At 41.3% G+C, this 11,540-nt stretch overlaps 1 protein-coding gene across 1 annotated transcript; it reads right to left on the reverse strand.

Annotated features, from left to right (window-relative positions):
- Positions 1 to 938: 938 nt before the first annotated feature.
- TMEM174 (transmembrane protein 174) lies at positions 939 to 8,269 on the reverse strand. Its single transcript, XM_015614990.3, has 2 exons — positions 4,711 to 8,269; positions 939 to 3,298 (listed from the first exon to the last, which is right to left on the reverse strand). Exons 1-2 carry the CDS (start codon positions 5,403 to 5,405, stop codon positions 3,196 to 3,198), a joined length of 798 nt encoding a protein of 265 aa, XP_015470476.1. The 5' UTR covers positions 5,406 to 8,269; the 3' UTR covers positions 939 to 3,195.
- Between the last annotated feature and the right edge of the window lie 3,271 nt (positions 8,270 to 11,540).

Genomic DNA, 11,540 nt, shown 5'->3' on the forward strand with positions numbered 1-11,540 from the left:
AGGTCTGCATTTGCGCTGAAAGCAACATGGGAGAAAGCAATTTTGCTTAAAGAGCACCATCTTAAATTAAAAACGGATTGAGCAAAATCTCAAATACAGTCTTCCAGGTGCTTTGTGAAGTTACATCAGTATAATCTAGAAGGGCTGTGACAGTTCAGCCTCGTTGAAGACTTGGCCAAAAAGGTTGGTTCTTTCACTCATCATGGGGCAGAAAGAATTCTTAATGCTAAGAAGTGAATTCATGCGATGGTTACATCACATGCAAAACCAACCAACCAACCAACCAACCAAAAACTCCAAAATCCAAACAAAGAAAACACACACCCCCAGCAACCCCACCAAACCCTGAAAAGCTGAAAAGACTCCCATAGAATTCAGCAAGAATTCATCTGATGGGTAAAGATAATTTCAATACATAGGTATTTAAATTTAATATTCAAACTTCTCTTTAAAGAGAAACTCAAGACTCTTCCAATTCTTTTTGGTGAATATAGTGTCACTAGAAGTAAACTTTAAAATCAATATGGAGTCCACGGCCAAGTTCAGCCTTCCGAGTTTTCTTCCATTTACTCTGTCAATATTATTTGATGTAATAGAAATAAAGATATTATTACCTCATGACATTTAGGTTGGGGGGCAGGGGGCAGGGGGAGGGAGGGAGGGAAGAGCAGCAGGAAAAATATGTGGTGTCTGACTGAAGGAATTTTTTTGATGTGGGGGAGGGTGACTGGGCAGAAATTTTGACCCTAGTCCTGCAATTGGATCCATCAAGCCTGACCTCTGTGCTACTGCAGTGCTTGCTGGAGTCAGCAGAACTACGTGCTAAGTGCAGGGCTCTGTCCATGTGGAACTAACTGGGGATTTGGGACCATTCTGTTTCCTAGTGTGGAGGGAGATGAGTTCACCTCTGTGTAAATTCCAGAAAAGGAGTAAGACACTTCCATAAGAGAAACTTGCATTTATTTTTAGATCCTCTCTTCTCTCACTTAATCCCATAGAGATCATGCTGAACACAGCATGCCTCCCCTTCTCCAACTACACGTGCCTTCCCTTCTCCAACTACCTGCTAACACCAGGCCAACACTGCTGAAAAACAGTGTGTCCCATATTCCTCTAATGAGAAAAACCTCCCACAAAGTTTGCAGTCACTGTTCAGTAACTGCTGCTGCAGTTGCTAATCCAGCTTTGAGTCTGTTTAAATGAGTCCCAAACATGACTTCTGTCACAGTTTTGTCCATCACTGCAAAACACAGTGGTTGTTTTGTGTGCCCCCAAATGCTTTATTTCTTGGCAGCCTCTAAGTGTACAGCGCAGGCAGGTGTGTACCTGCAGGTCTGTGCAGCTGGACAATGTTCTGAATGCACATCTCCATCCAGAACTACGTCTCCTGATTGCTACAGGAGCTGCAGAAACTCTGAGACTTCCAGCTGTCAGGTACATCATGTTGGTGTGGAACTGTCTGTGCTCAAGTGCCAGGCTTCTCCAGCCCCCAGGAATGAGATAAATCACATGGATGACATCTGGCAAGAGCTGAGACAGCTGCATTGACAAATAAGAGAAAGTTGGCACATTCCATAATGGACACCTGCTTTTAGCTGTGCCAGGCTAGGAGACTGACCCACAGGCACAGCGCACCACATGGTTACTTGGGACATTGACCATTGCCCTCCAGGGTGTTTTGTGTGGTGCCCACTCCAGCAGGTGAGAGCTGAAATCAGCTTTTGGTTTGAGCCCTCTGAGGGAGATAAGCAAACCTAATGGGATCATCATAGGGAAATACTGGCTTGTCCAGCTCTGTCACACTTCTAGGCACTTTCAAAAGCAGAACCTGAAATACATGTAGAAAAACAAAACAAAACAAAATTTAGAGACTCATAGCATGGTCATTGTTCTGGGGTTTAAAAAGCTCCTGAGCAAAGCTGTGTTGGATCTTCATTCTGGATTGCAAAATTTCAGAGCTAATACACTTAATCTTCTGTTAAATATAGTTGTAAATACATTTCACAGAATCACAGAATATTGTTAATTGGAAGGGACCTACAAGGATCAAGTCCAAATCACAAGTGAATGGCCCATACACGGATCAAACCCACAGTCTTGGTGTTCAGCAACACCATTCTCTAGTCAAATCAGCTAATCTCAAATTGTTGTGGATTCAATGTGTGGAAGCAAGCTGAACTTGAGCAAGAAAGTTTACCACAGCTCACAGTTGTCTAGATGTCTCTGGGGGCAACCTGCAGTGTGGGTTGTGTGCCAAAGACCCACATCCAGATAAGAAGGGACCTCAGAGGTGTTTCACCACAGCCCCCCCACAGAGGGGGTGTGCAGCAGCTGTGATTGTCGAAGTCCTTAACAGTGGGAGGATCACACATCTCTGTTGAGGCTTCAGAAAGATGCCATTTGCTTTAGTGACATTAACCTCACAGCTATTAGGACTCCTGGTGGGATATCATGCTTTGCCTCCCATCAGGCAGGGAAGGGAACTGAATTTGATGCATGCAGGATGTCTTAGAGATGTATGTAAAAGTGGGCAGAAGTCACAATTTGTATTCTCTGTTCTGAGATGCTGTGGTTCAAGCAGGATGCTGCAAAAAATGCCTACAGGACTGGGTTGTGCGACAGGACTGGGTTGTCCAGGTAAAGCAAGCTGAGGAAGCCTAATCTGTATACTGGACTTACTAAAGAGTAAGCTCTTCTAAAGAATCAGACAAAATTAAAACAAAAAATGCATTTTCATGGATCAGACACTTGAGGTTTCCCAAGCAATCAAAAATGAAAATACATCAAGAAAAAAATCAAGTATTTTCTAAAGATCCTGAATGTCCAGGAGCAACCATCCTCTTCCACAAACATCTTGTGCATTCACAGTTCCCACTATTTTCAGCAAGTCTGAAAATCAAGATTCTTGTTGGAGAATCCTAATATGGATTTAGATCCTTGAGTTTAATAGCTTTGCTATTAATAGTTTTGCTACTAAATAATTAATAGATGTGCTATTAAGCTGTATTGCAAAGGGGTAATGAATTTTGACAGAGAAAAAGGAAGGGATCAGTTAAGTATCTTCAGTGATAATGAACTGTGTATAAATACCAAGATCTTCCTCACACCATCTTATCACACAAGTGTTTAAAGAAAATATTTTTTTGGATTCTTGCTGGCATCTTTTAGGATTGTTGTCCCTTTTCCACAATGATTTTATGAAGACAAAGGGTATATTTCCTCATAACGTGGAGGTGACAAGTTATTACAGGCAAAGTCTTCCAGCCGTCCTGCTGGTTCATCAGTACTGTCTTCTGACCTGAAAAGAGGAAGAGGAGCAGATGCAAAAACAATTTATCAAACACAGAGCATGCAAGTAATTTCAGTGTTTCATCCTCCCAGCTTTATCTGGGAAAAGTACTCCCTGGCTTCTTGAGAAAATGCTATGAGATGAAGTTTCACCGAGACTCAGCTGTTTGCTGTGTTTTTTCATGAAGTTTAAAAGTGTCAGGAGGTGACCTTTTTCTTCACCCAGCCTGTGCCTGTCACCCATATTGCTTAGGACAGTGGGTCAGTCAGCAGTTTTTCAAAAAGACTTTGATAAATGAACTAACAGTGACTTGTATTGTAGAAAGGATATAATTATGAGTAATTCCCATAATTAGAATATTTTTCCTTAGAGGAAAGAACTATATAAAATTATTTTGTGTACAATTTGAGCAGCTCCATACTGCTGTGCAACATGAGCAATACTGTTTATGCCTCAAAACTAGGAAAAGAGGAAAAGCTGCAAGGTTGTTACAGTGAGAGAGCAGCATGTTGTGACCAGGTGTACTCAGGAGGGAGAGTATCTGGAAACAAGATGATTCTTGCATTGTTGCAGAAATGCTGATGAGTGCTGACTTGTGCGTTGTGATTGTGATTGAGTGGAAGCCTCGGGCTCTACATGATGTCTTTTCCTGGTCTTAAAAAACTGAGAGCCAGACAAGGTTAAGGGATAAGGTTTTTTTCCCTTGTTATTTCAGTAAGGATCCTTATGGGTGCACCATTTCCCCAAGGTGGGATGTGCCGCAGTGCACACCCACAACAGATGGCACAATTTATGGACAATACAAATTATGGACCTTACAAATTAATTAACACAGATGCCTCAATGGAAGGCCTGGATGAATGGTGTGATATTCCCCTGAGGGATTCCCCCCTGGATGGGCCAAGCCTCTAGATTACAGGATTGCCCAAGATAGTGCAGGGTTTTCTGGTTTCCTACTATGAGGCCTTTAGGATGTTTGGTCTCCTGGCCTGACAGAACACTAGTTATGCTAAGTTATCAGATTTAAGGAATTACAGGTAGGCATGCTAAGAATACTAGGGATACATAAAAGGTATAAAAGGTATAAAAGAAAAGGCAAAAAATGATCTTGGCATCATACCTATAATAACCTAAAGGTGGCAAGAAAAACATAAGAAAACCTCAAACAGAAGTACATATATCTTAAAAAGTAACAGGAGATTTAGTTGACTGAAAATTGAAGGACATTTATAAAAGAATTTAAATAATATAAAAACACTTTCTAGTTTCCTCACTCAAGAAGAATTCCTAACAAAGACAAAAAAAAAGTCTGAGAAGGGTAATACCCTGAACTAGCTGTAGTTTCTCATGAAACCACACATAGTACTTAAAATATTCAGAAGCCTGTGTCCAAACAGACTAAGGCATTTTAGAAGATTTACCTCTGATTCCTGGAATTCTCTGCAGGATAAGTAGTGTAGCTCTCATCTCCAGTAAAAGCCAGGTTATCCAGGGTGTAGGCAGGGCAGCAGTGAGGAGAACCCACGGTGAGAACTGGCGAGGGGCTGGGGGGACCAGCACTGCAGCAGCTGAGCACTGGGTGAAGGTAGCCAGGACTCACAGCAGCGCCTTCCTGGGACGGGTAGGGTGGGGGGATGTACTGTACCACTGTGGCACCATGGAAAGTTATAGGCTGGTTAATCCCAGTGAAGACAAAGGACTGTCCACTTGCGGTCTGGTCAAGTTCCGATGTATTTTCCTCTCCTTCTTTACAGGGCTTGCACGTAAGCATGTTAAATTTACAAACAGCAATCAGAATAAAAGTCACTCCAACAGACAGGAGAATAGGCCCTAGTAACTGAGTCCACTCTAGGTGAGTAATGCCATCATATTTTATCCATCCCATCACAGTGAAAGTGATCCCCACGAGTCCCAGAAACACACCTGAAAAGAGAAGAGTGGTGCCAGCTTTATCCCCATCTGACACCAGGGCATCAGATCTGTTTGGCTGACAAGGAGTGACAGAAAAGACATTCAAGGAGAAATCTTCTACATTGTTGTTGTTTTGCTCCATTACTGAGTATAATGTGTCTTCTCTCTCAAGAGAAAGGGGCTTGTAAAGGACTTGGCAGAGCATTTAAAGTCAAAGGTTCAGGTTAGTTATACAAGAACTTTGTGTGTGTATGGTTAACAGAGTCTATGCTTTGAAAGAATAAACTTTGCTTGGAAGAACAAAGGTCTGGGAAGTGAAGCCTGAAGCCATCACTAAAGATTTCTTGAATTACCACCAGCACTTCCGAAATGTATTCACCCCTGCATGACTGCCTGTCTTTTTGTGTTTCTTCTTTAATTTAGCACCCATGATACTGTTCTCATTCTGGATAGCAGGAAAAGCAAGCTGGAGGTATTACAGCTTTTCCATGGCCCTGCCTAGCTGATGGATCCAACATATGGACAGCATATGTTTAGTCAACAGCAGAGAGGAGATTCTTGCTCTCCACTTCCTGCTCCATTTTCTGCAGGGAAATTCCACATGCCATTGCAAGGAATACCTTTCCATGCTCTGAAGCTTGACATTTATAGTCGTGCCTGGACCTCTGTTGCAGCTCATTTTGCAGTTCATGGTTTAAAAAAAATATCAATGTAAGCTTTGATATTTTTCAAGGGCAACCACTAGGTGAGCAGGAGGATAAGTAGCAACAGGATGGTAAGAGCTAAAAAAACTGAGAGAGCTCTTGGCTGTGGGAGAAACGTTATTTCAAGACAGTCAAAGCTTTCCAGATGGTTGAAGGCACCATAATTACGCTATAATTTCCCCTAAATTCTTGGACATTTTTTGTTGTTGGTTTTAAGGTTTATGGAGAATAATACCCAAATTCCCTGGATAGCACATCACTGCAGGAATGAGAAAGCATCTCCTGTAATGCTAAACTTGACAGAGTGAGGAATCTTATCCTGTTCTCACAGGTACCTAAGATACTTCTTCATATCACAATTAATTGTTCTGCTGAACTCTTTTCTCATATATTAAACAGACCAATCATTGAATTTTGAAATTTTCTGTTTTATAACAGCTTCAGACTAAAGTAATTGCTGCTGGAGGGTTCTGGTAGAGTGTCTTTGTATAATTCCCTAAGGAGGAAAGATCTCCAACTACTCTGTCTGTTCTGACTAGCATGGCAGGGTACACTACACACAGGACATTGATTACTGCTCAGGCAGTAGAACACATAATGCTATTTCCTGCTACTGGCAGCCCTGGGGAAGCAAGCTTATCCTGAGATTTATAAGACTAGCAATGGCTCTAGAACTAGAAAATCTACCTTTCAGACTGCTTCTTCAAAGTCAGTAAAAGTGCCTTTAGTCTATTGTTCATTCACATCACACTGTGTGACAACAGCTCTCTCCTGGAAAGGGCTATTCACCAGGCTTGGCACCTTCAGAACTGATGCTGAATGCAATTGCAGATGTCTTTCCTATTTTTTGGCGCATAGACCTTGAGGAATATTAGTACTGGATTCCTTAAAAAAACAGCTGTGAAGCTTCCAAATTCAGCATTGTTAAGTCGCCCCTGTTACCCAGGGTGTCAACAAAGTTTCTGAGAAATACACTCAAGATCAGCCTTTCCCACAACACTAAGTCAGGTTAGGATTCTCTGCACCTCTTGAGCAGAGATCAGTCCCACACAATGCACTGGTTTTGTATGCTAAACAAACTATAACAACTAAACTATAAAGTGCTCAAATACTAGATAAACTGTCCTTGCATTGGTAATTATAGCCAAAGTCTATGTCACCTTTAACCTTACATTTGTTAAACTTCATGTAATGAACTGTTACTACACTTTATAAGTCGGGTTTTTCCATACCATGAATCATCCTTGCCACTGCTGAATCTTTCAGGCTTTCCAACATCCTTTTAAAAGCAGCACTATATTATAACAGCTGTCTAGCTAATAGTTTATACAGATGTAGTATCACCTTGCTTCTTTCATTCATTCAAGAACTCTGCAACTGCTATTTGCAATTGGATCGTGCTGGAGCACTTCCTCAATCCCATAGAATGGTCCTTAGATCCTGTCTGGAATCGGAATTTTCCAAGTTGGGTGTTATGTAATCCCACAGCTCTCTCTTTGCCTCTGGTCTAGGACATGACTTCATGATTGTTGAACAAGTGCACGGTAGAGCTGGAGAATACAGGCTCCTTTTCTTCTTTCAAAAGCTACATGCCACTTGAACTTTTAAAACAGGATGGAAAACACTCTTCATTTGGTGTGCTAGGATCTACATTAAAATTACTCCTGGCCCTGTAAACTGTTCCCTCTCTGTAAGACAGTTTCCTCTATGTCTCCCTACATTTCTCCAATTTTTTGCCCAGAGCGGTAACGCTGCAGTCAGGCAGCTGTCAAGGTCTTAAGAGATGACTGGATCACACTGATTTTTTTAAGACCAGTGTTTTTCTTTGCCAGTAAGTGTGTGTTCTGGAGACTCACTTAAAAATGTCAATTTAATAAATACATCCCTTTTACCTGGTATGACTCCTAAGCAAAAGAGTTTTGTGAAACCAAGGAAAGATGGACAAAGTGATGTTTTTCAGAATGAGTGCTGTTTTCAGATCTCAATAAAGTTTTGTTCCCATATGCTTCAGACTTACCCTTGAACACAAGCACCGCCACTGCTTTGCTTTCTGTTCCTCCCCCTAATTTTCTATTACCAGTGCAGACTTCCCCTGCAGTGCTTGTTGCTGGAAGCAGGTGCTCTGCTTCCTAACAGCTTTCTAACCTGTTTGAAGAGTCATGCTAGTGAACACTGACAGGCCATTACTTAACCCTTTTTTTCTTTTCCTTATGTTACCTATTTTTACACAGTTGTTCACATTATCAGCCTGTTGTAGGAAGGTTTTATTTTCTTAAAATGCCAGTTATATAAGCAGGGACTTAGACAAAGAACATGCAAAAGAAACTGCACAACACATGGTATTGCACATTGATTAGCTTTAAAATGAATAAATGCAACTTACCACTCCATAATGTAGGGGAATTAAGAAGCCAGTGAGTTTAGTTAGTGGGACCTGTCCCTAGAGAAAGGTAAGTGCACATCACTAATGGAAAACATGAATTACATGTGTAAGAGCAATGCATGAAGAACCACTGTGAGTGGGCCTTTCAGCCCTGAACTATTGCACTGCCACCCCTGAACTACTGCACTGCCAGCCTCAAAGCAGAAATAAATTGTGAGGAGCAGGTTCAGCCAGCTGCCCACAACTGCATTTACCAGCAAGGTGGCTTTATATGCTCTGGAGAATGTTGTCTTGTGAGCAGGCACACCAAAATGAAGGTTTGTCCATGCCTAATTGTTGAGATGCATGCGTGATGGAGGAGCACTGATCCTCCAGATGAAATCTGCCATGTTCACTGCAGAAATGTGGAGGTATTGGCACTACAAGTCATGACTCTGAAGTGATAGGATGGAAAAGGGATAAATGGATACAGCAACACAAACCATAAAGGGCAAAGAAGGGGTAGGTGCAATGCACCAAGTGCTGCTATCACAAAAACATAGCAGCATTGCAAAGATCTGTGCAATCTGACTTTTTCAGATGAGTTAACTTCATTTTTTTAGCTGCTGTTGATGCAGGAAGGAAGGCTTTTCCTAGAGAAAAGGCATTCATTTATATTTTTGTGAATCCCTCTCATATGCAAAGGATTGCAGTGTTGCAGTTAGAAGCAGAGCAAGGTCAGCAAAGGCAGCAAGGAAGAGAGAACTTCACTTAGAGAGGGCAAGCAACTCTTACCTCCCACTCTGCCTGTTTAAGTAAGTGTGAATCAGTAACCAACTTGATTTGCTCCCTAGCATTTATATGTCAAACACTTAAGTTAACCTTAGGGCAGAAAGAGGGTTATAGCACCATTAGTGGGACAGTAAAGTATCTCACTTCCTCAATAAAAATGCTATTCTGTATTATTTTAAGCTACTTTTATAGTTTTACAAGGTGTTGCTTCCTTTCTAATACAGACATTTCACTCCTACTCCCCACATCAAAAATTCCTCCTTCTAATGCCGTTCATCCAGTGATAGCCTTCAGTGGAGAGGGCAGACCTGCTAGCCTCTTACATTTTCTGACCTTGCTGCAACAGATTTCAACAACACAGTAAGCAAATACTGTTGCACTGGCCATGTTAACTACTTCAGTGCTGAGCAGCTCATGGAGATGCACTCAGTGTTCAAGTACTAATTTTCTAAGACAAAAATAGAGGATGCTAATACACCTGTAAACTGATATATTTCCTAAGCATCTTCTCAAAATTACAGAGAGATAAATTCAATTTTCAATCCTTGTTTTCACTGTTAACACCTATCCTTCCCAGGAAACTCAAATGCTGAATCTGAAGTCAGGTCAGCACCTCTCTGAACCACAGTTTCTGTGAAGACTGCTTTTTTAGAAATAAAGTGATCCACACTGAAGACTCTGTAGTAGATGATCAAAATACAATAACTTTGAAGGAAAACAAGATTATGTTTCTGTTACAGAGAATTCAGATGAATCAATGTATTCTGCTTGATTTGTCTGGTCTCTTGGGTACATCTTGGAAACAAATGAATGAGCAAATTGAAGGCAGCAGAAAAGGTTGATACTTTTTCAGTTCACCACCAGATACAACTGCTTTCTCTTTTTCAAGACGGTGAAGTGCTTCCAGAGTTGTTTAAACATGTTTTGATATTAAGCCTTTTCAGAAAATACAACAGCATAAAGATAACATGGGCTTTGTTGCATGGGATCTTTCCAGTAAAACACACCAGCTTCTGTTCATGTTATACAATAGAAGGATAAAATGAGAGATAAACAGGCTCCTTAGACATATGCAAAGCTTTGTATGCACAAATCATGCATGGTAGTGGGGCCCATTTTTTAAATAGTAGAAGCAAAAGCTTAAAAAAATAATCACAAAGGTGGCAAACTATAGCTTGTATTGCAGATTGCATATATGGAGAAACATCCTTGAAAGATTCACTGGGTAAAAAGCATATGAGAGAAAAAAGGACAAAAAGCCTACTGGCTTTTGTGGATTCCCTTTTATCATACAGACATTTCCCATGGCTGAGTCATGCCAGTTTAATCAGCTCCTACACACTAAATCCCCCTCTGTGCCACGTTTGCTCATTACTCTGCGTGCATAAGCCCCTCAGCTCTATTGCTGGCTAAATATACCTCCCTTGCTGGCTGGTTTGTTTTTGTGTGCCTGCACAAAGAGCTGTTCTAGCATAACTGAGGGAATGACACTGAATGGAAATAAATGGCAAATGCAGGAGCTCCTAAGCTTCTCTCTAAAGCAGTCAGCAGGTGAGAGGCATGTTCACAGAAAGATGACACAAAGTAATCACCTTTCCGTAGGAACAGGAGGGAATTTAAGCTCTTAATTCATAGTTTTCCATTCTGTTACAGCCAAGTTCTCTGAAATTAAGCATGGTACACCTAGAAGGGGAGGTGTAACTCAGGTCCCAAAAGCACACGGGTGTTCAGAGACTCAGCTGAACAATTCAGAGATAAGTTTTATTGCTGGCAAATTCACCAGGCTGAACCAAGACCAAAGTGTAGCCCTGCCATTTTTCTGGGCACAGAATCCATTCTGTTTTTCTCAAACAGCAGTCAGAGCAAGTTGTAAAATGTCAAAGATTAGCAGCAATTAAATTCCTCCTAATTATCTTCACCTACTACAAGCTTATCCTTCAGTTTGGGAACAGGTGCAAACAAACAAAATAGAATTAGAACCTCCATCCACTACCACTACCCTGGAGTTGCAGCAGGATGGGTGAGTTAAGAGGGTTGTGTCTCTGAAGGGTCTGTCAAGCGCTGTGTCAGTTAAAACCATTTACTGCATGGGTTTCCATGAAACTGTCTCTCGTGCATCTGCTGATAAGTAGTGTCTGCACCTCAAAGATACCATTGCTTTGTGGTGCTCACTCCCACACAATAAGCACTCTTTCTGTAATCCATGAATGATGATATAAAACAGCAGAATAATCCCTCTGAAACCAGTCATTACCACAGTTAAACTGTTAGCCTATTAACTATCCTCAGGGCTGCCTTTGGGCTCTTAACTGCAGCTAAAACTGATTTTCATAGGGATTATACTTACATAAGCACCAGAGATAGTCTAAATATGGAGTGTTTGTTACCAGGCAGACCAAAAGGTAGCCATTGAAGCTCTTCATAGCATCTCTGGTACCAGCACTAACATCCCTATATGTGAATGCTCCCCGAGTTCTTGTAA

This window comes from Parus major, chromosome Z (genome assembly GCF_001522545.3).
Source record: "Parus major isolate Abel chromosome Z, Parus_major1.1, whole genome shotgun sequence".
NCBI lineage: Eukaryota > Metazoa > Chordata > Aves > Passeriformes > Paridae > Parus > Parus major.

Bases quoted from the DNA above. Each gene is read 5' to 3' on its own strand.
- TMEM174 (XM_015614990.3), bottom strand. From the start codon at position 5,405: ATGCTCTGCCAAGTCCTTTACAAGCCCCTTTCTCTTGAGAGAGAAGAC. The intron at 3,299-4,710 runs GTAAATCTTCTA...TCCTCTTTTCAG, and splicing joins GAGAATTCCAGGAATCAGAG to GTCAGAAGACAGTACTGATG.